At 50.2% G+C, this 23,248-nt stretch overlaps 5 protein-coding genes across 5 annotated transcripts; 3 read left to right on the top strand and 2 right to left on the bottom strand.

Moving 5' to 3' along the window:
• Nucleotides 1-960: 960 nt before the first annotated feature.
• Nucleotides 961-3,425, bottom strand: N0V96_007388 (uncharacterized protein; the record flags this gene model as incomplete). Its single annotated transcript, XM_065758005.1, has 5 exons — nt 961-1,275; nt 1,336-1,448; nt 1,535-1,821; nt 1,877-2,461; nt 2,539-3,425. The coding sequence occupies 5 exons, from the start codon at nt 3,423-3,425 to the stop codon at nt 961-963; spliced, it is 2,187 nt and encodes a 728-aa protein (XP_065613528.1).
• A 2,706-nt stretch (nt 3,426-6,131) lies between these two features.
• Nucleotides 6,132-7,303, top strand: N0V96_007387 (uncharacterized protein; the record flags this gene model as incomplete). Its single annotated transcript, XM_053191530.2, has 3 exons — nt 6,132-6,442; nt 6,502-7,093; nt 7,154-7,303. The coding sequence occupies 3 exons, from the start codon at nt 6,132-6,134 to the stop codon at nt 7,301-7,303; spliced, it is 1,053 nt and encodes a 350-aa protein (XP_053051092.1).
• Nucleotides 7,304-8,743: 1,440 nt separating this feature from the next.
• N0V96_007386 (uncharacterized protein) lies at nt 8,744-11,744 on the top strand (the record flags this gene model as incomplete). Its single annotated transcript, XM_065758004.1, has 13 exons — nt 8,744-9,078; nt 9,131-9,336; nt 9,397-9,470; nt 9,520-9,556; nt 9,608-9,732; nt 9,785-10,033; nt 10,081-10,198; nt 10,265-10,365; nt 10,418-10,533; nt 10,588-10,623; nt 10,695-10,891; nt 10,953-11,044; nt 11,118-11,744. 13 exons carry the CDS (start codon nt 8,744-8,746, stop codon nt 11,742-11,744), a joined length of 2,313 nt encoding a protein of 770 aa, XP_065613527.1.
• Nucleotides 11,745-14,825: 3,081 nt separating this feature from the next.
• On the bottom strand, nt 14,826-16,187 carry N0V96_007385 (uncharacterized protein; the record flags this gene model as incomplete). The annotated part of the gene is made up of 1 exon (XM_053191527.2): nt 14,826-16,187. One exon carries the CDS (start codon nt 16,185-16,187, stop codon nt 14,826-14,828), a length of 1,362 nt encoding a protein of 453 aa, XP_053051089.2.
• A 5,124-nt stretch (nt 16,188-21,311) lies between these two features.
• On the top strand, nt 21,312-22,242 carry N0V96_007384 (uncharacterized protein; the record flags this gene model as incomplete). Its single annotated transcript, XM_053191526.2, has 2 exons — nt 21,312-21,401; nt 21,457-22,242. The coding sequence occupies 2 exons, from the start codon at nt 21,312-21,314 to the stop codon at nt 22,240-22,242; spliced, it is 876 nt and encodes a 291-aa protein (XP_053051088.2).
• Nucleotides 22,243-23,248: the final 1,006 nt, after the last annotated feature.

Here is a 23,248-nt window from a genome sequence, read left to right as displayed (position 1 = left end):
GTCCCTAGCCTCAATGGCTCCCATGAGCCCCTACGGATGCAACAAATTGGATTGGCAATCGCTTCAGTGGCATGCATAAGACGCCGCAACTTTGCCGGCTTTGGTACCTAGCGACGGCCCATTGCTTCAGACAGATAGGCAGGCGATTGTTCCAGTAAGAGGCATCCAGGCGATCCGCACGGGGGCCACAGCCCAACTTCGAATCCTGCCAAGCCCGTACATCAAGCTTGTGAGCACTGCCTCGGCGTCATCAAGCTCAATCTGAATGATACCCCAAAAAACGCATGTCTCCGGACCTCAGTCAGCGTCAAGGTGGGGACTCTTACCACGCTGACTTGAAGGATTGCGGGTTTCCTGCATTCCTCCCCGCGCCTTACGCATGCTTGGCTTCGTGTTGATGGGACCCTTGCTGAGCCGCACCCGCGTTCTTGGCCGAGACATTCAGATGCTTCGCTCTCCAGAATGCGTCGAGCCAGCTATCTGCCGGACACCTCATCAATTCTGTCTGCTGTCACGCAAACTCGACTCGGTGATCTGTACATGTCAGCATGTCGAAGTCTCGGCCCGGCTTATAGATTTCTCGCCTGGGCATCATCCAGCTTGAGAAGTTTGATAACCACCGGATGCCGTTTCGCGCACAGAACGGATCTGCAGAAACGAAGCAACATCCGATCGAGGCTTGTGCGGGGCCCGGGATCGGCCCTCCACGGCTGTTGCCCGCGGTGGGGTTTGTCCTCTGGTGCCTCCGATTTTTTCTCGGCGTTTCGACCGACCCCAGCAAATCGAGGAACATTCTTCGCTCTTTTGAATGTTAGAAATGGACATGATTGAAACGATTATTGTCAATTAGCATTAGAGATATTGAGGTAAGTAGTAGTCTAGTCAAACATATGGACATTACACGGTCAAATATCATACTCTGATCTCCCTTTATAGATATCGAGCGGTTGTTCACCCTTTTCACACTGCAACTCTGAAGGTCTTAGCAACGCTAGGAACGCCAGCTTCGTTCACAGCAAACAACATCCAGTAGCCAGGGAGTGCGATACCGGCGTCTCCAGGAACGGTCACCGTGTACTGATTATCGTTGGCCTGGGCCTCTAGAGGGCAACGTCTCTGGTCGGTGTTGACTGCGTGTGTCGAAGTGCCCATTCTAATCATAGAGAAGGTGTAGTTTGCCGCCTCTTCCACAGTAATGGTGAAGCTGTCACCGGCCTTGCACTCGGAGATCGAGAGCTCGGAAACGACGGGGCGCTTGGCAAGAGTTTGCCCGTCCTGGAGCTAAGTTAGCATTGGGGTTCATGTTGTGCGTCGATTTTCAGCATTGTTTCTTACAGCTTCAAAGAGATAAGGCGGCGAGAAGAACTGTCCGTCAAAGTGATTGGCGGTACATCCGTTGCAAAGACCACCGCCGCCAGAGAAGATGGTCGCGTCAGGCATGAGAAGGGCTACCGAGTGGTAGTTTCGGGGGGTAGTGTGTGACTTGAGCTACGAGGAAGTCAGTGTTGTAGCCCTGCAAGCTTTTTCGATGAACTGGCCGTAGTGAACTTCTTGGTAGCAGGATCCCACATCTCGGGGAAAAGCTGCGGGTTGGCGTCCGAGAAGAGGACAGTACGGCTCTGGCCACCAACAATGAAGACCTTGCCATCGGGAAGGACAACACCATTGGCAAACCCGCGGTTGTACTTGGCATTCTCAAGCTTCTCGACGTCAACAGCGCCGCCAGCCTCACCAATGGTAAGGACATGGGCGTTGGCGGTTGACGCAACGCCGTCGTAGCGAGGGGCACCTCCCACGGTGAGAATCTTTCCGGCAACAGCGCTGAGAAATTTTGTTAGCAACCAGACTTGGCGATGGGGGGACGAACAACACTTACTCGTACATGACATTGACACCACACATGGCATCGCTGTCACTTCCTCGATTTCCAGCGCCCTTGACGCTTCCCGAGTCCCGAGTGGAGTACCAGTTCATCGCCTTGCTAGGGCCGGCTTGGAACACATATCCATCCTTCCACGCGTGAAGCCACGCGTGGCTGTCGGCCCGGAAAGAGCCACGAGTATCTTGGGTCAACATGGGCGTCACCGAGCACCCATCGAGCTTCGTCCAATCCTTGCTCACAGTGTCGTAGATTTCCCCGTGCTTCCCTTGAGCACCACCACGGAACGAGCCGCCAATGGTGAAGACCTTGTTGTCAGAAGTGAGGGTGCTTGACTGGTATCCACGAGGGATCTTCAGATCGCCAGTGGCGGCCCAAGAGTTGGTGTTTTCATCAAAGATACTCGTCTTGGCGGCAGTGGAGCCTCCACTGACGATGATGTGGCCATCGGCGTCCATGGAGATACCCGGGCAAAACATATCATGCTGGGTGTTCTCGACTAGGGCCTCAGTGACTTCCTTGCTGGATGGGTTGTAGATTGAGGTGTATGTCTTTCCGTTGCCAGGGAAGGTCCAGCGGTTTCTGGCAGTCGTTAGTTCATCCACGTTGATCAACAAATCAAACTTTCGGCAGTTACGGAAGGAAAACACGAGACTAACCTCCAACCAGAAGACCACGCCAGCAACTCCCCAGTCTTGGGCAACAAAGCCACGGCAACCGGTACGACCGGGAACTTGATCAGGGCGCTCCATTGTCCGATGCTCTGGAACTGGGAAAAGTCAAGCTGGTACAGGTTGTAATACCCGGCCGCGCCTGTCCCGCCGCCGCAGAACGCGCCCTTGTCGCCCGCACACGCCGTCTTGCAAAAGCTGCTTCCGCTGTTGCCGCGATCGCTCGGCACGTCGCCGCAGAAACAATCCCGCCCGGCGCCACCGAGACCAAAGTACTTGCTCTGGTACAGCCCGCAGTGGTCCTGGCACATCTGCACCGTCATCTGCGCGGAGCGGAGTTTGGGGTACTCGGCCAAGGGATCGCCGCGCGCTGGCATGCGCTGGCACCCGATGTGTTGGGCCTTGGACGGGGACGCCGCGGCCGTCATCATCGTCTCCGGGCCGTAGACGTTTACGTAGTTGACGCCGCCGCAGAAGGCGCCGTCGTCACCGCGGCAGGCGGTATTGCACTGGCTCAGCGGGGCGACCTGGGTATTTGCGCGCAGGGCGTTGCCGCAGATACAATCGGTGCCACGGGAGAGGCCATACATTTTGGACTTGAATTGGGAGCAGTAAGTGGCGCAGGTCGATGGGCTCATCTTGTCGGAGCGGGTGCCCTGGGAGGTGGAGACGTCGGTGGTGCCAGCCTGGTCTGTTGCGATGAGGGCGGTACCGCGGGCGCGTTCTTGGTAGCACCCCATGTGGACTTGGCCTGAGGGCGCGGGCTCTTCGGCGGGCATTTGGTAGACGTTGAGGGTGTTGTCTGCGTCTTGTGCTGATGCGAAGAGAGGGAGGAGGAGTGCCGCGAGGGACACGGCTCTCGGTGGGAGCTGCATTGTGAATAATGGGTGTCGATGATACTAGGGAATAACGAATGACTTGGTAATGAATGACGAATCAGGAAAAGATGGACTGGAAAGAAATGGATATTGAGAGCTCCTGCACACAGTTGCCTGAGTAGATTGGGAGGTCTCCAGCCATCAGACGGGGTGTTGAACACTTCATATACAACTTGGACCTACTTAACATTTAGATAACCACGATGTCCTCATGTCGACCGGCCTGAACTACCTCTGTGACTCTAAAACAGAACATCAACCTGATTGGCCGCTCACGAAAACCCAAAGCGCTGCCACCGTCGACAGGCACACACAGACATCAGGACATGGTCAAGATGGGACGGTCGTTGGTCGAGCACCAGCTCATTCCCCCCGTTCCCCGCTTGCTACTTCGGGATAGATCGCAAGAGTGACGGTTTTATCAAAAGCGCGAGTGTCCCAGAGCTGATGTCCTACTTTGGGAACGACGAAACTACTTGGCTTTGCTCAGGTAGGCCAGTTTTGGTAAAGTAGAGACGCTGACGATGATTGATTTGGGTTTAGGTTGCCTGCCAAGACTTGAAGTGTCATAGCGGGGTCTGGTTCTACTATCTAGTCGCGTTAGACTCGCCTTGAGTTCGAAGAGACAGAGAGAGGTTTTGTGGCTGGGCTACGGTTATTCTTGTCAAGGCGTTTTGGTTTGTCAATGGGAAAATAGGGGAGCGTCTTCCCATTGTGATGCTTCAGTTCCATTGAGATCAGATGAAGACTAGGTACGAATTGAAGCTGGGAGAGGAAAGAGGAATTATCTTCACGGCATTAGGTCAGCCAATATCAATAAAGAAGGTTTCTGAGTGCATAAGTCATGACAACTGCAGAGCAGAAACTCTCTTGCGGAAACTCATTTAAGCTTACCTTATCCCACCAAGCACGTGGCCGGTCGCACTTCCGACTGACATGATTACAACTGCAGACCCAACTAACCCAAATTAAGTCTAAAAAGAAGGTTGCGACCAGCCAAAGCTGGTCAGCTCTACCGTGTCTCAGGTCGCTCACTTAGCACGCTTAACAACGTTAGCCTCCTAGGTGACCTTTACGTCCACGGCCCTCTTCATTTCCTGGTATGGTGGTGACACTGGCTCTAGAACAATCTGGGGAAGGAAGTTTCGACTTTAGGGTGGAGGTAAATGATCCTCATTCTTCTCCGCGATGCATCATGTCTGTGATGAAGGTTTTATTTCGAATTCGTCTGATCGTGCTTGAGTTTGTTAGATCCGACGATCAGGGTGAATGTGTACATGCAATTTGGGACGGTTCGTCTGTTGGGTTGCATGTCTGAGCGGGCCCAGCGGGTTGGAGGTTGCTTTCCGCTGAGCTCTTGACTGTGCGTCGAGGAGAGAACACGAGGAATGGCAGCATCCTTAAGACTTTTTGATGGGAGTCGGCAATCACTCTTGAGTGTGTATGTTTTCATGCATTTCTTGATCGACTCTAGATTAGTCACTTGTTTCGACAGCCCACTTCGCGACGCCCACCTCCCTGAACATGACGCGTTAAGGAGGTGGGAGCCGTGATGCGCCACAAATAGTCCACACTAGCAGACCATGTAGCATACCTACTCCAGAGAATCAAAATAGTTCTTCGTGCATCTGTGATATTGACGGAAAGATCTCAAAGCCATTTCTCTACAAGACTTCTTCTCCGTGAATTTTAAGGCACTTGAACCACCACTTCGAAAATGACGGCTGCCACGACTTTGGACTCGACCGCTCATGTTTGTTCTGGACGTACTTGACGCGATTGAACCAAACTTGTGCTCAGTGGACCATGATAAGCATGTAACAATCTTAATAGGCAGCGCGCATAGTCATTCCAATCATGCTGATTCTTGATACATCATGTATCAAAGATTCTTCTCGAGTTACAGCTGGTCTCTCTCGTCCGGATTCCTGGCCCTCTAAGTTCTAGACTTTCGGGTTTGAATGGTACCGTATTAGTCAGTTACTTCTTCCGCAAGCTCGGGCAAAGTCCGAAGTTCCAGAAGACTGGCAGTTCATTACATCGAAACCCGATATGGTGGTCGCCGAGAACTTGCCTAAACGGGTAAAGATGGAGATATTCCGCGATTCTACGCGTATGCCGGTGCACAGCCGCCGCGGAAAGGAGGCGAAGATCCTTAATACCCGTTATAAAACCAACATGCTAAAGAGCTCAGCCCTAAATTGAATACCAGCTTTATACCAGTACCCCATTATTCCGTCGTATGGCCAATAGCATGTACGAGTGCAAGCCGTAGGCTTGGTAGTACTCCTTCCTTTTTATGGAAATTCAACGGGTAGTCTGTGGCCAAGACCTCGGGATCCGTGGCGAACGCGGTCGCTATGCTCCTCTTTAGAGCCTCAACTCCACAAACTCTCCCACTTCCCGGCCGACAACGTAGATGTGGACGTCAGCAGCGCAAGGGGCTGTTCCAATCAAAGCCTTCGCAACGTAAGCCATTAAGGAGAACTTGATTAGCGGATTGCTACAGAACCCCGAGCAATGCCAAAAATGGTGATGGATGATGGAATATGGAAATAATCGAGCGAAGGCATTGTCGTATAAGAGATGATGGGATCCTCGGAAGAAGACTTGTAGTTCAGAACCTCATTCTCAGCGCACAGTCTAAACACGACTTGACTCTCATTCATCAGAAACTCTCTCTTTACTATACCCATCTCCAACATGCTGTTCACCGACTTGTTTCTCTTTGCCCTGGCCGCAGGGACCACCCTCGCTCACCCAGAGAAGCTCACTGCCGAACAAGCAAAACATGAGGCAAAGCTCATTGGCCGAAGCACCGACAAGTGCGCCGCGGCGATTGAGAAGCGCAAGGCAGAAATGTTTGCGAAGCGAGCGGCTCGTTTGCAAGCCCGCCGAGTTCAAAACGGCCATATCGATACCCGTGACCTGATGTCCCGGAACTCGTTGCAGTACACCACCATCCAGAACGACACTTGCGTTCTGGCCCCCGATACCGTCTGGGGTCCCTATGGGTTAGTCATTTACGACGGGTTCGATTTTGAGGTTGATGCGGGGACTAACTTTGCGACAGCGTTGATGGAGAAATCCATCGTCACGATCTCCGTGAGACGCAGGGAGGTATCGACTTCTACCTCGACATGGGCGTGATTGACATTGAGACATGCGAGCCCCTCGTCGGCACAGCCCTCACGATTTGGAACTGCAACGCGACCGGCTCATACTCCTCCTTCACTGGAATCGACCCCAACACCGCAGAGCTCCTGGATAACTGGTCTAAGAGGACGGACGGCACCACGGATGACGAGACGTTCCTCCGCGGCATCCAGACCACCGATCAGAACGGCGTCGTGGAATTCCTTACAAAGTTCCCCGGATACTACATCACCAGAACGACTCATATCCACGTCACCGCGCAGACCAACATTGCGAACGGCACGTCGTACTCCGCCAGCAAGGTGCAGCACATTGGTCAGCTCTTCTTTGAGGAGGACCTCCTGAGCCAAGTGTATGCCGTCAGCCCGTACAGTGAGCACCTGACGACGCTGAACCGAACTACCAACGAAGAGGACTCGCTGTACTCTGATGCCAGCTCCGACGGATACAGTGCTGTCATCAGCGTCAGCCAGTTGACTGACAACATCGAGGATGGTCTCGTTGGTTACGTGAGTGGATGACTTTCCAGATCAATTTGAAGTCCAAAGTTTGCTAATGCGTTGTACTAGATTACGATTGGTGTCAACTCGACCGCCGATGGACTGGCCATCACTGGAGGTGGTGTTAACCCTCAGGGGTACCTTCCCACTGTCAGTGTGGATGACGCGAAGCTGGCTCAGGCAACCGCGGTCGATCGGGCTGATGGGTACACATCTTAGATTTGTTCTAGATTAACCATGTCATTCGATGTAACATCTATTGGGACCACTCGTAGTAGATGCACATAAACTGCTTTAAGTTCAAAAGATAGATACCCAAGCACATATAAACTAGAGATCCGCGTTGGCACTTTTATGTATTGTGCATCTGAGTTGTGGACTATTAAACATAATCAAACGTCTACAATACTAAAGTCCCAAATTTCTTTGAAGTCTAGTTAAAGCCCCTGCGCAACATGTTCCTGCCGCGAAACAATGATCTTTCATAACGTGGCTTCGCAGTACCATCAATTGCAATATTTGAAGAGACTGAGTAGTGAGTTTCACAAACTTCTATCGACTTGAAGCCAAACTTGGACGCTATCTTGGAACTATTTTTGACTTCAGGCCTCTGGCTACAAATTCGCTCATTCCGAATAGTATTTAAACTTGAACATTTTGATTCAGAACCACGATGTTAATGTTATAGAACCACGAAATCATGGAGCACCGCCGCCGACAAACAAATGGGCTTCCATTCCATGCAAGAGTGGGATTAAGCTATCTAGGGCTATCTTCTTCGCCATTGTTCGCAACGTCTCAGTAGGCCACGTTACATTGAAGATGCATCAGGCGCTATCGGATGTCGTCCGATATTCTTACTTGACCAGCTTTCTTCACGTTGCCAAGGTTATTCCAACAGCAGGTGATGAAGGAACAATGTCCAACCGCAGAGCTACAGCAACACTATTCCACGCGCCAAGGTCGGGAGACCGGACGTCCTGCCTCGAAATTAAGGACTGCCCGCACTACTACTTCTTCAAGGCTGTGTTCTCAGTGGTCTGCTTGTGTCTGCTATGCGTTCTTATCAATTCTTGGGAGGAGGTGTCGGGTCTCCTCCGCTTCCACTGGTCGATCTCGACATACTCCACCTACATTGCGCCTTGATAACGCGATCAGATAATGCAGGCTTCGCATGCAGCATCAACATCTTTCATCCATACCTCTTATTTCCGATGCCGGTCGGTAGAATGCCAGGGTGTATTAGCCGACGCTAGACCAACTGCAACCAACATCACATCCAACGTCTGCTGGGATGAGATTGTACCCTTGAGGCAAGCAACGTGCCCAAGCGCATCATTGGTCCTGGAGATGCTGTTTCGAGTTTTGGAGGATAGTTCTCTGTGTAGTCTATCCCGAATACAGATTAACGTCCAATATGACCTGGGGAACTTCCAATAAAAGGCGTCGATAAGCTGTTCCCGACTGAAAGAGGTTTTGCATTACCGAGGTGGCAATGCACAACGCTGTTCGTAAGCACATCACGAAGATCCGCAATTGCATGCTGCTCCCTCCCTGTGATCAATCAGCGGGGGTTTGGTCGCTTTACTTATAGTTGTCGCAAGCGTCGCATTGTCAACCCTACGTACATTACGATTTCTGTGATACCAGCATCCAACCATGTCTCAATTACGTGACGAAAAGGATAATACCACTCTGAACGACTCGAAAGAGTCAACCAACCCGAAAGTGGTTGTTGATTCTGTTTTTGATACGTCTGAAAAGCTATTCCTTGGAGGTATTGACGATGGCTCAGATGGGGCCAAGAGAGGGTCTACAAAAGACTCGGAGCCTGAGTACGACTTCAAATCTGAAGAGTTCGTCAATATCCCAGAGCTTGTACGTAACGTTGTCGGATTTGAAGACGACCCAACGTTGCCAGTGCTCACCTTCCGCGCAATCCTCCTCTCTGCGATCTTTTGCACAACTGGAAGTATTGTCTCACAGCTTTCATAGTAATTCTCTCATTTCTATCATGAAGCCTGGCGTCTTGCTGATAGTAAACAGTTTTCGAACTACAACAGCTCCATTCCCTGTGTTCTTCGTCATCTTGGCCTCTGCTCCTCTAGGTCGGCTATTAGCACGTATTCTACCTGCTTATACGGTGCCCCTCGGACGCTTCTCCTTCTCGCTCAACCCTGGGCCATTCTCCATCAAAGAACATGCAATCATCGGTATTGCTGCCAACGCGGGCAGTCAAGGCCAGTGGGCGAGTAAGTTATTTATAACGGATTCCGCCGTCCCCGCTTCCAGTTCCAACTGATCATGGTTAGCCTACTTGCCAACCAACGCAGCACTGTATTACGGCATCACAATGAATCCAGCTGTTGCACTCTTTTTTGGATGGGTGAGATTGAACGATCATGACTTGAAGCTTAAATGCTAAGAGCAATCAGGGTGCCTCTCTACTGGGGTTTTCATTCGCTGCAATGGGTAAGTCCAAATTACCATATGCTATTGATGATACTTTCTGACAAGCCGAAGTCCGGAAGATTCTGATTGATGATCCCGAGTTCATCTTCCCTTTGTCTCTTCAACAGGTTACATTGTATAGGAGTATGCAAGGGAAGTCTGAGTTACACAAAAGCGTTTCCCAGAAACAAATGAGAGTGAGTGGAGAACCATCAGCCGATCCTGAACCATGTTGACAATATCATCAAGGTGTTCTGGTGGATTCTATTGGGCACATTTCTCTGGCAATTTCTCCCCGAGTATCTTTTCCCTTTCGTCGCTGCTCTTGCTCCCCTATGCTGGTTTGCGAGTCGCAATCACACTGTCAACTTCCTTGGTGCCGGCCGTGGAGGGATTGGGCTCCTCAACATCACACTCAACTGGTCTAACATCACGTCCACCGTCATTACTTATCCTTACAGTGTTCAAGTGACTATATTCGTTGGCTTTGTTATCACGGTAGGTCCTATACCTCTTTTCAGTATTCTGTGCTGACTATTTACAAGACATGGATTTTGATTCCAGTTGCTTACTTTGGCAACTTATGGGGATCCCCTACGTACGACATCATGTCAAATGGTGTGTTCCAAAAGAACGGTTCCTCTTATCCATTTGAATCTTTAAGTGAGGCAACAACCAATCGAGAGTCATATAGACGGTTTGTTATAAATGCTGATAGCTACAATCTAGTCTACACGGATTCGAGCGGCGTTCAGCACGTCAACGAGACAGCCTACCACGAGGTTGGTCTGGCGTACTCTGGTGCTCAATACACATGGGAAATCTTCATGGTAAGCAATCTTTTGATTATCAATTGCATGAGAAGTTGCTAATCCAAAAAAGTGGTACGCATCGTACATTTCTTCCTTTGTTTGGTGTGGCCTGTTCCTGGGCCCCAAAGTAGTCAAGATCTGGAAAGCAAGAAAAGCAGAGGGAGAGTATCACCAAGATAGGTTGAGGTTGGTCAATCATGTCGAGATGCTAAGAGCTATTTGCTGACTTGAATCGTTTAGTCATATTATCCAACAGTATCCGAGCCTCACTTTCTGGTAAGTTTACATCCCCGGGGCCTCTATACGTAAGATATTCAGTAAAACTTTGGCTAAATACCATCAATAAGGGAATGGGTTCTGTTGACCGTTATTCCCATTGGCATTTTGCTCGTGATTGTCGCCACAAAGTCTGTTTGGATGCCGACTTGGACTTACTTCGTCGCTCTGGGCTTTGGCGGTGCTGCTATGCTGCCCATGAGTCTGGTTTATGCAATGTCTGGTTATTCGATCAAGGTTGGGTTCTTTAATGAACTTATCTACGGCTGTCAGTTCAAGCGTAACAGAAAATAGCGGGTCAAGATACAATCGCTGACGGATGGCTATAGACATGATCGACGCGAAAGGATCGTCGCGCCATCCCCTTGGCCAATTAGCCTATCGCATCATCTCTGGCAACGTCTGGTACGATGCTCGCATTGTTCTGGAAGACCAAAAGGCAAGCACTCTTCTCGATAACTACTTGATTCAAGGGACGCTAATAAGCAATATAGATCGGGCACTACCTCCATCTTCCTCCACGAGACGTGATCGGGGTACAAATCATCGCGAACATGATAGCTCTCCCAATCAACTACGGCGTTATGCGTTGGGTCATTGCATCCAAATTCGACTACGTGAGCGGGCGAGTTGCTGATCCTCAGGGACAATGGACTGGTCAAGAGTTCAAGAGCTACAACACCGCTGGTATCCAGTATGCGCTTGTCGGGCCAAAGAAGCTATTCGCGTCGTCGTTTTTTAAGCCTGTACTCTATGGCTTTCCCGCTGGCGCGATAGCACCGATCATCATCTGGCTTCTGCATAAGAAGTTTCCAAAAGCCCGCTTTGATCTCTGGAACTCAACAATTTTCTTTGCTAGCGCGGCAACTTTCCACGGAAATCTTAGCACTGGGCCCTTTACAACTTTCCTTGTTGGAACATTCTTCAACTTCTACCTCTACCGTTATCGACGCGCATTCTGGAATAAATGGGCATACATCAGTGGTGCAGCCTTGGACACAGGCTTCAACGCCAATCTCTTGTTCATCTTCATTTTCCTTGGTACAACCGGAGCAGTAATGGCGCACTGGTGGGGAAATAATGCGGAAAATATTGAGAGGTGCTTTGCCTTGAAGGGATAATTTGTAGGCGTAGAAAGGGCCACTCGCTACCTAAGGCTCTATGTTGCAGTAATAGCAATAAAGTCTTCCTTTTGGCTGGAGACTTGTCTCGAGACTGCAAACACCTCAAGCTAGCAGGACAGCCATTGAAGCTGAGTAAGGCACCTAATTTGCGCAAGGAACTGGGATGACATCTGAAGTTTATTCTTCATCTAGCTTATTCGGATTTCTGTCAATTTGCAGCCGTTTACACTCACTGCAGTCTTCGTCTCCCCACACATAAGGCCATCCACAAAGCACTGTGAGATGACTTGCCATTGGTAATTATTCCGTCGCATAATGATAGGCGCTGAGCAGCCCGGTATAACGAATATCGAGTCTCCCTTCCGTATTTGTTGAAGAATTGCGGTGCCAAAAAGCCCCTTTCCCGTGGTGAAGACCGGGTATACGATTCCTATATGCTTATCAAGTGAGTCCAAGAAAGGCTTGGGGTCCAAGCAATCTCCGACATCTTGGACTTGGGGAAAGAAAGACTTGAATTTCCGACCCCAAGGTTGGAAATTGTCATTGACCTGCTTGCGAAACTGAGTCAAGTCGTTGAGATTGGCGTGTCTGAGAACTTTGCCCCAGCCACGCTTTTCCAGCGCCAAGATGTCTGGGTCGTCGGGGCTCAGGCTCTCGAGCCAAGGAATGTCGAGAATTGTCGTACCTGAATCGCAGTTATAGGTTGCAGCTCGATGAAGAGTTCGTACGATTGCCGCCTTGGGATCGTTCGGCATCTCAACAGATGCTGGCTGAATGGCATCTTGCCAAACACCGAGCCCGCCATGCTTCCAACCCAAGAAAGGAGCTAATCCTTCTACCGCATCAACGAGGTAACCGCTGGTGATAAGAACCTTCTCGCCTTTTTCCAGCCGGAAGGTGGCTTTCTGTCCCCAACTAGCATCGCAGTTTGTTCCCCATAGATAAGGATCCCACGGAGATGTCAAATCCGGCACCCAGGAAGGGAGCTTGAGAGTAGATTTCGTTGTCCCAGTCAGCACTATGTCGAAAGATTCGAAGCCAGTGATAAGAGCGCTGGCAAAATCTGAGAATACATCCTCTACCTTCTTCGTGTAGTCCGGCTCGATCAATTTGGCCACATATTCCGGTATCATGCCCATTAGTCCGTACAGACGATCTCTCAAGTCGAGTGAGCCTGCCATCCTCCCAATCATCAAGAGTAGTCCAAGATCGTCTTGATCTTGCCTACGCTCCTCATCAGTCTGAGCTCGACCGCGGCGAACACGCTCTTGAGTCGCAGTTACTAACTCCACCAACTTCAAGATTCGCCACACTTTCTCACGAGCCCTTACAGCGCCATGGATGTTCGTGACGCTCTGGAGAAAGTTATGCAACGGCACCAAGCCCATGCGAAACGTCCCGAAAAGGATAGAAGGGTTGAAGGGACCCAGGCATTTCTCCTGAATTACCCAGATCCGAGACCAGTATGTCTTCTTGACAACGACATCGACGGCCCTGCGTATGGTTTCTTTCTTCTCTGGGTCTGCCATTGCTATTTCCAACACCTCGGATGCTGCAGCTTTGTCTTTTGAGTTGATTATCAATTCGTGGAGCTGAGCCATGTCGGAAATAGAGTCGTTGGGTATGTCGCCTAGCCAGATGGAGACAATGAGCGCTCTGCCATAAATCTGACGCATGCGCTTCACTTGACGATTGCGCTCGGCTAGATCTCTCTGGTTGATGCAGATTGCATCGGCCCAGACTTTCAGACCGTCGATATAATCCGGATCTGAGGATAAGGCTCGCAGAGCTGCCTCTAAGCTTTGGCCGACAAGCACAACCTGGTCATTCATGATGATCGGCACTTTCGCCGTCTGGTCTCCCCAAGTGTAGCTCAGTGCTCCGTAGTCACCCCATGAAAATCGATGATAGCGATGATGCGCACGTGGCCTTTCGAACGGCGAGCTTACTCTTGTCGGGCTCAATGATCGATATCGCTCATTCGAGAACCGTCGCCATCGCTCGTCGCTATTTCTCCGAGACAGCTGCGGCGTTTGAGACGACCAAGCTCTATAGTCTGGCAGATACGCGTCGAGTGAAACGTGCTCGATCGTACAATGGACAAGGCCATGCCATTCAGGTGGCTCATCCCGGAGTTTGGCAAGAGGTGGTCGTTCAATTGTCTGTAGGTTGAGGACCCGGATCTCGTTCCGATCTTCGTTGAGCGGATAGTAAGTGAATGCGGCAGCTTCTGTGAGTCTCTGAGTTGCCATTGTGAGAGAAATATGGCCACCACGCATCCTTCACTTGCTCCAGACGCAGTCTTTGCGGTATTTAGCCTTGGCTTGTACTGCCGGGGCCTACGATTAGATGTGACTTGTTGATTCGCTCCCCAAATCAAGTGCCATGCTTACGATGTTGCCTAGCATGAACTGGTCTGACATTCGGCATAGCCCCATTGCAGAATAATGAGGGGCTATCTCCAACACAATTGGTTCGAATGCGAAAGGACCATGCAATAGCAAGCCGTTTTGGGTCACGACTTTGTTCGAGTTTTTTTTTCCATTTTACTCAACATCCTGGCTCCCAGCTCCACACCTTCTTCCCTCCTTGCATGTTTACTGCATCACTGGGTTTCTTCGCGGCTCAGGACATCCTGTATCCATGGAATCATTCACCTCAGCTAGCTTCTTCCGCCCGTGAATTCAATAATCCTTTAGGTCCAACAGTCAGTATGCCTATAGCTTGGTCCCTGGGACTACATGGAAGACACATCCAAGAATTCATACACGTGAATATTCTCAGCCTTCTATCCTTGCACGTACAGAATCACAGACATTTGACAGGCTGGGTATCAGATTTCATTATGAAACTATCAACTCCTGGTCAATTTGACGTCATGCGCTTAGAAAGAGAAAGAGGGCTCAGTCAATTTATCTAAACTCTGCACTAATCAACGTATGCTTAGACCCTTGACAGTGCCTTGGATCCTATGACATAAGAATTGGCCTCACAATCAGAATCAATATCCTTGTACCCTCCTTGCCAGTATTCGCATCCACACTAGGTAAGCAAGTGAGACAGCGGTACTCGGCTCTGTTACTCGAATTGCCACCAGTCAAAGTTCAACAGATAGTCGGTTCCCTCTCCAGTAAAGCTGAAGTAAAGGTCATGGCTACCTTCAGCGCCGTTGATGGGGCAAGTCACTGTCGTCCAGGTTTGCCATCCACCAGTGCCCGTAACAGCGCAAGTGCCAATGAGGGTTCCATCAAAATTGTCGAGGCGTATCTCGATGTTACCACCGGTGGTTGCGGATGATACACTAGCAGTAAACTTTGCCGCTCCGTTGCCGAATTCGACGCCCTTAACTTTGATGTAGTCGCCATCGTTGACGAAGGCAACGGCCATACCACCTTCGCTGCAGACTTCCACTTCGATGCCCTGAGACCAGGCAATCAACTCTGCCTCTTGTCTTTCAAAAGGATTCACACCCTTTCTTTGAGCCGGGCCTTCGGTAGTCATCTTCATCTCTGGGATAGATCCATTGGGAAGATAGTTAAAGCTCTCGACCGCAACAGATCGAGTAAACCCACCTCCACCTGGTAAGGCGCCGTTGTGGTAGAAGAAGTACGAGATATCGCTGAAATCAACCACACCGGGATGGTTGGTAAAGCTGCCGCCTTCTGAAGGCATGACAATGCCTCCATAAGTCCATGGTCCCATGATGGTAGGTCCCGTACTGTAGCGAATATCCTCAGGGCAGCACACAGCTGCATAGATCAAATAGTAGAGATTTCCTCGCTTGTAGGCCCAGGGTCCCTCTTCAAAGGCCGTGGGGCGCACTGTGGTATCATCGCGAGCGCCGAAACCATCAACCGTAAGCTCGACCTTCGTAATGTCGCCGCTGTACGAGATCATGTCTGCGTTGAGCTTGACATACCACAGATCCGGGTTGCCCCAAAACATGTAGGCCTGTCCATCGTCGTCGATGAATACAGTGGGGTCGATTTGCCCATTGCCAAGAAGAGGGCCCCCAATAGCATCGACAAATGGGCCAGTGACACTGTCGCTGACACCAACACCTATGGACATGAGGCCGTCACGACTGGTCACCGGAACGTAGAAGTAGTACTTCCCGTTCCGACCGATAACCTGACCGGCCCAGGCATTGGCGCTGGCCCAAGAAAATGTGCCAATATTCATGGGGCTGCCATGATGTTGCCAGTTGACCATGTCCGCCGAAGAGAAGAGAAGCCACTCTCTCATGTCGTAATTTGTTGAGCCATCCTCGTCGTGGCCAGTAAAGAGATAAACTCGGTCGTCCACAATAAGAGGGGCAGGATCCGCAGTGTAGGAGGTTTGGACAATAGGGTTGTCGGCTTGCACCTTGCCAAAATTGCAGAGAAGGACCGAAGAAAGTAACAGGGCGTGCTTCAAACACCAGCTGTTTGCATTCATCATCATGATGGAGTATTTCCCAGTAATGCGACGTTTGCAGTGTAATTATCTTCAAAAGAGTGGTGGCCTTCGCAAGTTAATCTAATTTACTTTGCGTGACGTTGAGTTACGAGTCCAGAGCCTTTTGATATAGTATATTTTCCTTCGTCATATATATAATTTCGATTGTGACTTTCAGCATTGTTCATCGCACGATTAGTGCCTGCAATATTCTGTATGATAGAAATGTTATACCTGAAGTAGATGCTGGTGTAACATAAGTATTTCTCCGTCCACCTGCACTACGCCGGGTGCGGATAAAATTTACGATGACCAACCGCATCAATTGGATTCTACCGTTACTGCAGGTGCCACGAGGTCGCACCGACATGCGGAAGTGGCGACGGTATTGGTCATCAGCAAACCAGCAACGAAGGACACGCTGGAGATCTTCGGAAGTTTTATTTCACAGCATGGGCTCAATTCTATCTTTTTACCCACTTGACTACAGAATAACACTGGGCCTTATTGATAGCCGACATTAAGAGGTACCCTCATGTGACCCATTGTCACATATTTTACCTGCCTTGCCTACTCCAGCCACCTCAACTACCAGAGCCCCTCCCCTACGGTTATCACCTTGTGACGAATGGTTCCAGTCTCGATACAGACGCCGAACAAGTGCTCACAATACAAGACCAGCAGCATCTTTCCTCACGCGTGTCTACCTAGTCTATACGGTATATTCTATCACATTTATCCGAACGCCTTGGCAAGATGCAGAAGAAGGCCGAGTGGGTAGATCATGGGCCCGTTTAACAAGACCTAGGCTGCAATGTAACCTTGGATTTTTGAAGCCCCTCTTAAGTCTCTCGATTTCAGTGAAAGCAACTCGATCTTGTAATCGGAAGCCTTAAAGGTCAACCAATCAGACTCGACGACGGTGGGTCTCTTCCCTGCCTTGATCACCAACGAGACGTTAAGGGTTGAAAGTGAAATTTCACTGTGGCGTTGCAGCATCAAAGACTTCGATGAAGACCCCATTTATGCCATGGAAACATCAAAACTTCTGCTTATTGTTCAAAATCACCAATGTCACCTTATTTTCCGAGTCTCAAGGGTGCGCGTAGATGGACCTAGAGAGTCGGCGCCTCTCATAGTAATTTACATGCTTCATTACAACACAAATCGGGTCAATTGTCAACGTGGATCCATTCACAGTTTTCCTGATCAGAGTCGCTCTCATTCTCTGTTTGGTGGACGTTTGTGGGCTGTCGTATTTGAGGTTTATGCTGTTAGAGCTCAGATGTCATATTCGTAGTCCAGGTGCAAGCTCACTGCTTCGCTTTCGCTGCCTGGACCTTGCTTGATACCCTCATCAACAGCAACTGAAACGTGAGTTCAAGTATTAATAGTCTCACCTTGAGGTAGATTGAAGAAGAAAACATTAAGCTCAACATTAAAGTGGTTATATTATGAGGCTCGTGAATATTTCAGATAGAACCCGTCTCTACAGCATCTTGTGACCGCTTGCGAGCACTGTTTTCGACCTTGATCTCAATTGTTTTAGTGATCCCTGAGGTGAGAGTATAATCAATCATGCCAAAATCGCGGGTACTCCTATCTGAGCCATCGCTCACGTTCTCTGGCGGGAAGAGCGACGATCGGCTTGTGCCGGACTCTCTCCGAACCTGTAATTTTACTCTCTTTCCACCGCTCCATACGGAGGCGATTTGTGTTCCATTGCCTCCAGCTGAAGGCAGTCGTTCTTGACTTGAGTTCCGCCTATTCGCAAGCCGAAACGAAGAATTCTCATGAGTCGTTTGCTCATGTACAAGACGGGATGCCAGGATATCAATGCTGCAACAAACGTTAGCTTTCCAGAGTAACTTAATCGGTAAAGCGCCAAACTTACAAGATCATCACCGGAAACATACACTCAAGAGTGTACACAAATCTGTCGATCTGGCCTGCCACTGTCCGGGCTTGCTGAACAGCGGGCTGGAAAAAGTAGGTGACTGCCCTCGTAACTCCAATCAATGCTAGAATGGCAAGGCGAATTTCTGTGCTTCGCAATAAATGCTGAAAGAGAGTCGGTGCGATTGATGCCCCTCGCGATATCGACTTCGCCGCGGCAAACTTGCGTAGGAGGAAGAAAGCGCTCAGACACTCAAGCACAGCTAAGGATGAGAAATAGCCAACATGGAGACCGTTGATGGTCGGCATTAGATCAGACTCTCCATTCACGAGTATTTTCACCCGAGAAACCAGTATCATCATCCTGAGGACAAAGATTGTCCCTATCACTATCCAGAAAAGAGTCATGAAAATGATACGATCGCGGCTGCGCAAGACGCGGGTGAGAATAGCATAACTGTAGAATGAAATGCCTGCTTCTTGAATCTGAAGTTATATTAGATTAAAGTCTATCCATGTGAGCCTGTACTGAAAAGAAAATGCAAACGCGGCGTACCATCCACATAACATCCGCAACACCAGACGCAACCGCCGTATTCAAGATGGGATAGTCTGCATAGAAGCTGTAATAACATAACCCATTTGCGATAGAGCCTGCGATAGAAACAACAATAGGTATAAGTGATACGGGCGAAAAGGCCGTGATGCCAGCAATGATGAAGCCAAAAAGCGTGTTGGCCACGCCGATAGTGCTTAAGATGGCCCAGCTTGTCTCGAAGTAAACGATGGCCATCGCGGCGCCTTGGGTTGCAGGCGCATATGCAACTTTGCAGGGTCAAAGCTTTCACATCATGGCCTCCACATTTGTCTTATACACTTTGTGGTGCGCGACGGGCGCAGTCAGGAACATAGAACGCCCGCTACGCCCCCCCCTTCTTACTGCAGAGAGCTGAATCTGTTACGTAGACACCATTTCCGGACCCTTCTCTTGCGCTCCAATGGCTCCTTTCCGAGCCACATCTTGGATTTGTGGCTGGCATCAGGATTCGACGCGCGCCAATGAGCATCGTGGAGGGCTTGGACTAATACCGGTTTGTGGGGTGAAAGCTGGGGTAGACATGAATGATCGTCTAGAACATGCGCCTATTTCCCCAGCTTTTGTCCGCACAACGGCTTGATTGGTTCCCCGGTGATTGTCATCACTGCCATCACTGCAAGGTCGTATCACCACCGTTGAAGCCGGTGGGATATATCTTTCCCCGCCTGCGGCCTTCAAATGAGAATCTTTTCACGCCTCTTCTACTCGATTATACAGTCGCACAGTTGCCTGAGGCCCTGTTGACGTCCCTAAAACGTGTACCATGTCCCTTCAGATCCATGCCCATGCATGTTGGATCACACGAGAGATGGTTCACGCGTGTCTGGCAGTTTTGCGCTAGACGAGTAACCATACAACCTTGGAGACAGGAAGGGAATAGCGAGACCATTATACCCAGAGTCTTGCAGGTCGAGTGGCAGCCAACAGAGGTTGGTCAGACGACTCTTTGACCTTTTGTCCAAGCATGGACGTCTTCTAGAAAGAGGTTTAGGCAACCGATCGAGGAATTCGTCCCCCTCCTGCGGGCACACCTTCCCAGCAAGGATTGGGTGGCCGTCATCTTGCGTGCCCCAATACCAATGAGGGCAATGATCGTAACCTTTCAGCTTGACGGGCGCCCCGAGGAGGATATTTGCCGGAGCAAGAGAAGCGGTTAATATCACATCCTTGTCTACAAGAGTCTGAAACATCGAGTTACACCTGCTTTGACCTTACAACATAGTCGTACAGGTACGCCTCGTCTTCTGAAATTGGCGGGGTAGAGATCAAGCAATCCGAATTGGGCCGCTTCTTCCTGCATGATGCATCTTGGCCACATGTTTCCCACATGGCAATAATATCGGCACGCGATTTCCTGCAGATCCTTTTACCGGTGAGGTTCGCATAGAAGACTTTTCGAAGAAGGTTATTGCCATCGCTTACGCACCACACTCTTCTGCCATCTTCCACGAAGGCATATACTTTAAATTGTGCTTGAGGTCAGCTCGAGCTGCGCCACTTTCCGACGGCTGTGTTTGAATACAAGACACACTCTCATCAGTTCGTCTATGATTCACTTCTTTTCCAACAAGAAGGCATCTTCACATCATACAGTATGCTGCTCTTCACAAAGCCTATGCCTCCAAAGATCAGGAAGAAGAGAGCAAGAACAGGTACGTAGTCACACGGGTGCCGAGGACGGGATGGAACATATAGCTGACAGTGTCGACATATAGGTTGCTCTAGCTGGTAGGTGATCTCATGCCTCGGCTGATTGGTAGCTGCTCACACCTTCCCAGCAAAGAAGCGAGAAAAAAGTGCTGCGAGCGGAAACCTCGATGCACACGCTGCACCGAGAGAGGGTTGGAGTGCATCTACAACCCTGTCGAGCCACGTCGCAGCAAACATGCCAACGGGATAGCCTCGAAGACTCCTCGTAGTGTTTCTCCAACGCAACACTTTAAATCAAGACGATCTTTAGAAGCTGTCTCAGATGGCGGCTTCACTGAACCCCCAAGGGATGCTCACTCTACATCAAGTCACTCGCCCCCTGAGACACCAGACTGGGCCAGCTTCAGCCAATTCGACTTTTGTGACAAGCCAGTTGACCAGCTCGCTAATTTTGACCGAGAGAGCGACTCACTGAGTAGCTCACGGTTCGACTTTGTCCCTCTTAACGCAGAGTTATCCCAGTCCAACACCATCGACATCGCGTCTCTGCTGTCTGGCCTCGAAATACCGCAACCGTCATTCTCAAACCTTACAGATTGCGCCCACGAAAGGAAACTCATTCACCATTTCTCTAGTGTTCTTTCTCATTTGATTGTCTTCACGGAAGAGCCAGACAATCTTTTTCAGGGTCTCATTCTGCCTCTATGCTCCGATAACTCACCCGTCCTGCACGCCATGTGCGCCTTCGCCAAGGGGCATCTTGAGTATATGGGCGTGCAAGACTCCAAGCATTCTTCGAATTACAGAGTTCTTGCCGCTGAGGGTGTTTTTCAACTTGTGCAGCAGAACTGCCGGCAGGAAGAGGTTTTGGCGGCAACCATGCTGCTCGTGTATTACGAATCTGTGAGCATTTTCCCTCAACAGTCCTTCAAAAAAAGATCAATGCTGACTAGTAAAAGCTTACCTTGACAGGAGCAACCAACATGGTTCTTGAGCACCTGAGAAGTGCCTTCCTTGTGCTGAGTTCAATTCCACTGTCCAAGAAGACCCGCAGTATATTGTTCCTTGAAAAGGTACGTTTGTCGACTGCCAAGGTCTCGCTGAAGCCAAGACTAATTTGACGAAAAGGCTTTTCAATTCTACGATGTCATCACGGCCCTTTCTTTAGGACGTAGCCCAGTCTCTACCGTACCCGCAACTGAGCAGGTGTACTCCATGGCATCACCTTCATCCAAGTCGGCCCAAAACGGCCCTGTTGATCCACTTCTCGGTATGACTGGCAATCTGTGGCCAGTTCTTTACCGTCTTAGCACTCTCAAATCCCTGAAAGGAGACTTGGATGGCGCGGTCTCCAACAATCAACCAGCCAAAGCCGCCGTTCTTCTGATGGAGTACGAATCCACGGTCAAGGCAGTGCAAAAGGCTCTCCAAGATTGGGCGCCTCCGGTACAGTCAGACGAGGACTTTGAACCCTTTTGTGATTCGGATGCCCAAGGCGCGTTCCGCGCCATGGTTCACAACTCTATGGCGTATCGTCACGGTGCTTTGGTATACCTGAACCGGTCGATCCACGACCACCCAGTCGACCATCTTGCGGTTCAGGAAAACTGCCATCTTACTCTGGAGAACTGCGTTGCGGTCATCGCATCTGGTGGGCCGGTCAATGCGCTCCTCTGGCCTTTATTCGTAGCAGCATGCGAAGCTATCACGGATCAGGACCGGGGTCTCGCAAGGTACGCCTTCATTGAAATTGAGCGAAGGCAGGGCATGATCAACATCGAGAGAGCTCGTGCAGTTGTCCTTCATCAGTGGGCTGCTGCGACGTCGGGAGAACTGAACGGCGGCTGCAATACGGGCGCTGAAGCGTGGAGGGAGGTTGCGGGGAGTATGGGAATGACAATTATCTTCGGTTAGATCGGGAACTTAAAGGAGGCATAAGGATACAGGACACTCGTTTCATTTTCATATTTACCTATTTGTAGACACCATAATCACTAGACCCTAATTTGTACTCAGACGCCATAGGCATAGCTAATTCTAAGAACACTAAAGTATACACAATCTGCACACGGCTCTTAGGCACAGATGGCTTAGCCTAAATGTTGTTGGTGATGGCTCTCCGACGTCAAGACCCGAGTGGGCGGCACCCGTGCAACCCCGGTCCGGGCCATTGTGGGTCGATCTCGAGGCGGGACTCGGGACCGGGCCGCAGACTAGATCCCGTCAGCCACGGACGGCGCTTCTCTGTTTGCCTGCAAACCTGGGCCAATAAGTGAAGAAAATCATGGGCAAATTCTTGCCTACTTAAGTAGCTGGTCTTGAACTCGCAATGCTAAAGATTGATTACTGCGTCTTCATAAGAGGACAACCTAGGCGCCCGGAATGTCTCGGCGCTTAGCCACCCCCATTGATCTGCCTCTACAACAAACCCTGCAATCCAATGGCGTACGCCCAACCTGAGATGAGTCTCCACTACAACGTCAAGGCAACATCGTGCAGGCCTCCGGTTCCCACCCTATCGATTTGTCTAACGGCCCGCGCCTAGTGCGGCTGGTGGTATGATCCGCCTCTCATAGACGAGCGCACACGCTAGCTGACTTCGAAATCTCGCCTTCATTGGCTTGTCTTTTCCAGAATGATGCATCTTCATGCGGTCGCGAGGCGTTCAAGCGGCCGTCTCAGGCCCCTCTTGACAGGGCTTGCAGGTATGTATGACCAGCGCAGTCCCAACCTTTTTCAGACGTAGGTGACCGTTTTCCTACTCTTGCTACTCAGTCTATAGTGCAATCAGTCGAAGATGAGCGACCAAAGGCCCGTCCGGCTTCTCTCTTTAGGTAGGTTTTCCAGATCATGTCACTTACCTTCATGAGTGTTGATTAACATACGCGCCATGATAGATGGTGGAGGTATCCGCGGGCTC

The sequence above is a fragment of the Colletotrichum fioriniae genome (assembly GCF_027942845.1).
Source record: "Colletotrichum fioriniae strain IMI 355084 chromosome Unknown scaffold_8, whole genome shotgun sequence".
In the NCBI taxonomy this organism is placed as follows: domain Eukaryota; kingdom Fungi; phylum Ascomycota; class Sordariomycetes; order Glomerellales; family Glomerellaceae; genus Colletotrichum; species Colletotrichum fioriniae.
Note: the sequence above shows the minus strand (reverse complement) of the source record. Positions and strands in the feature narration are given on the sequence as shown.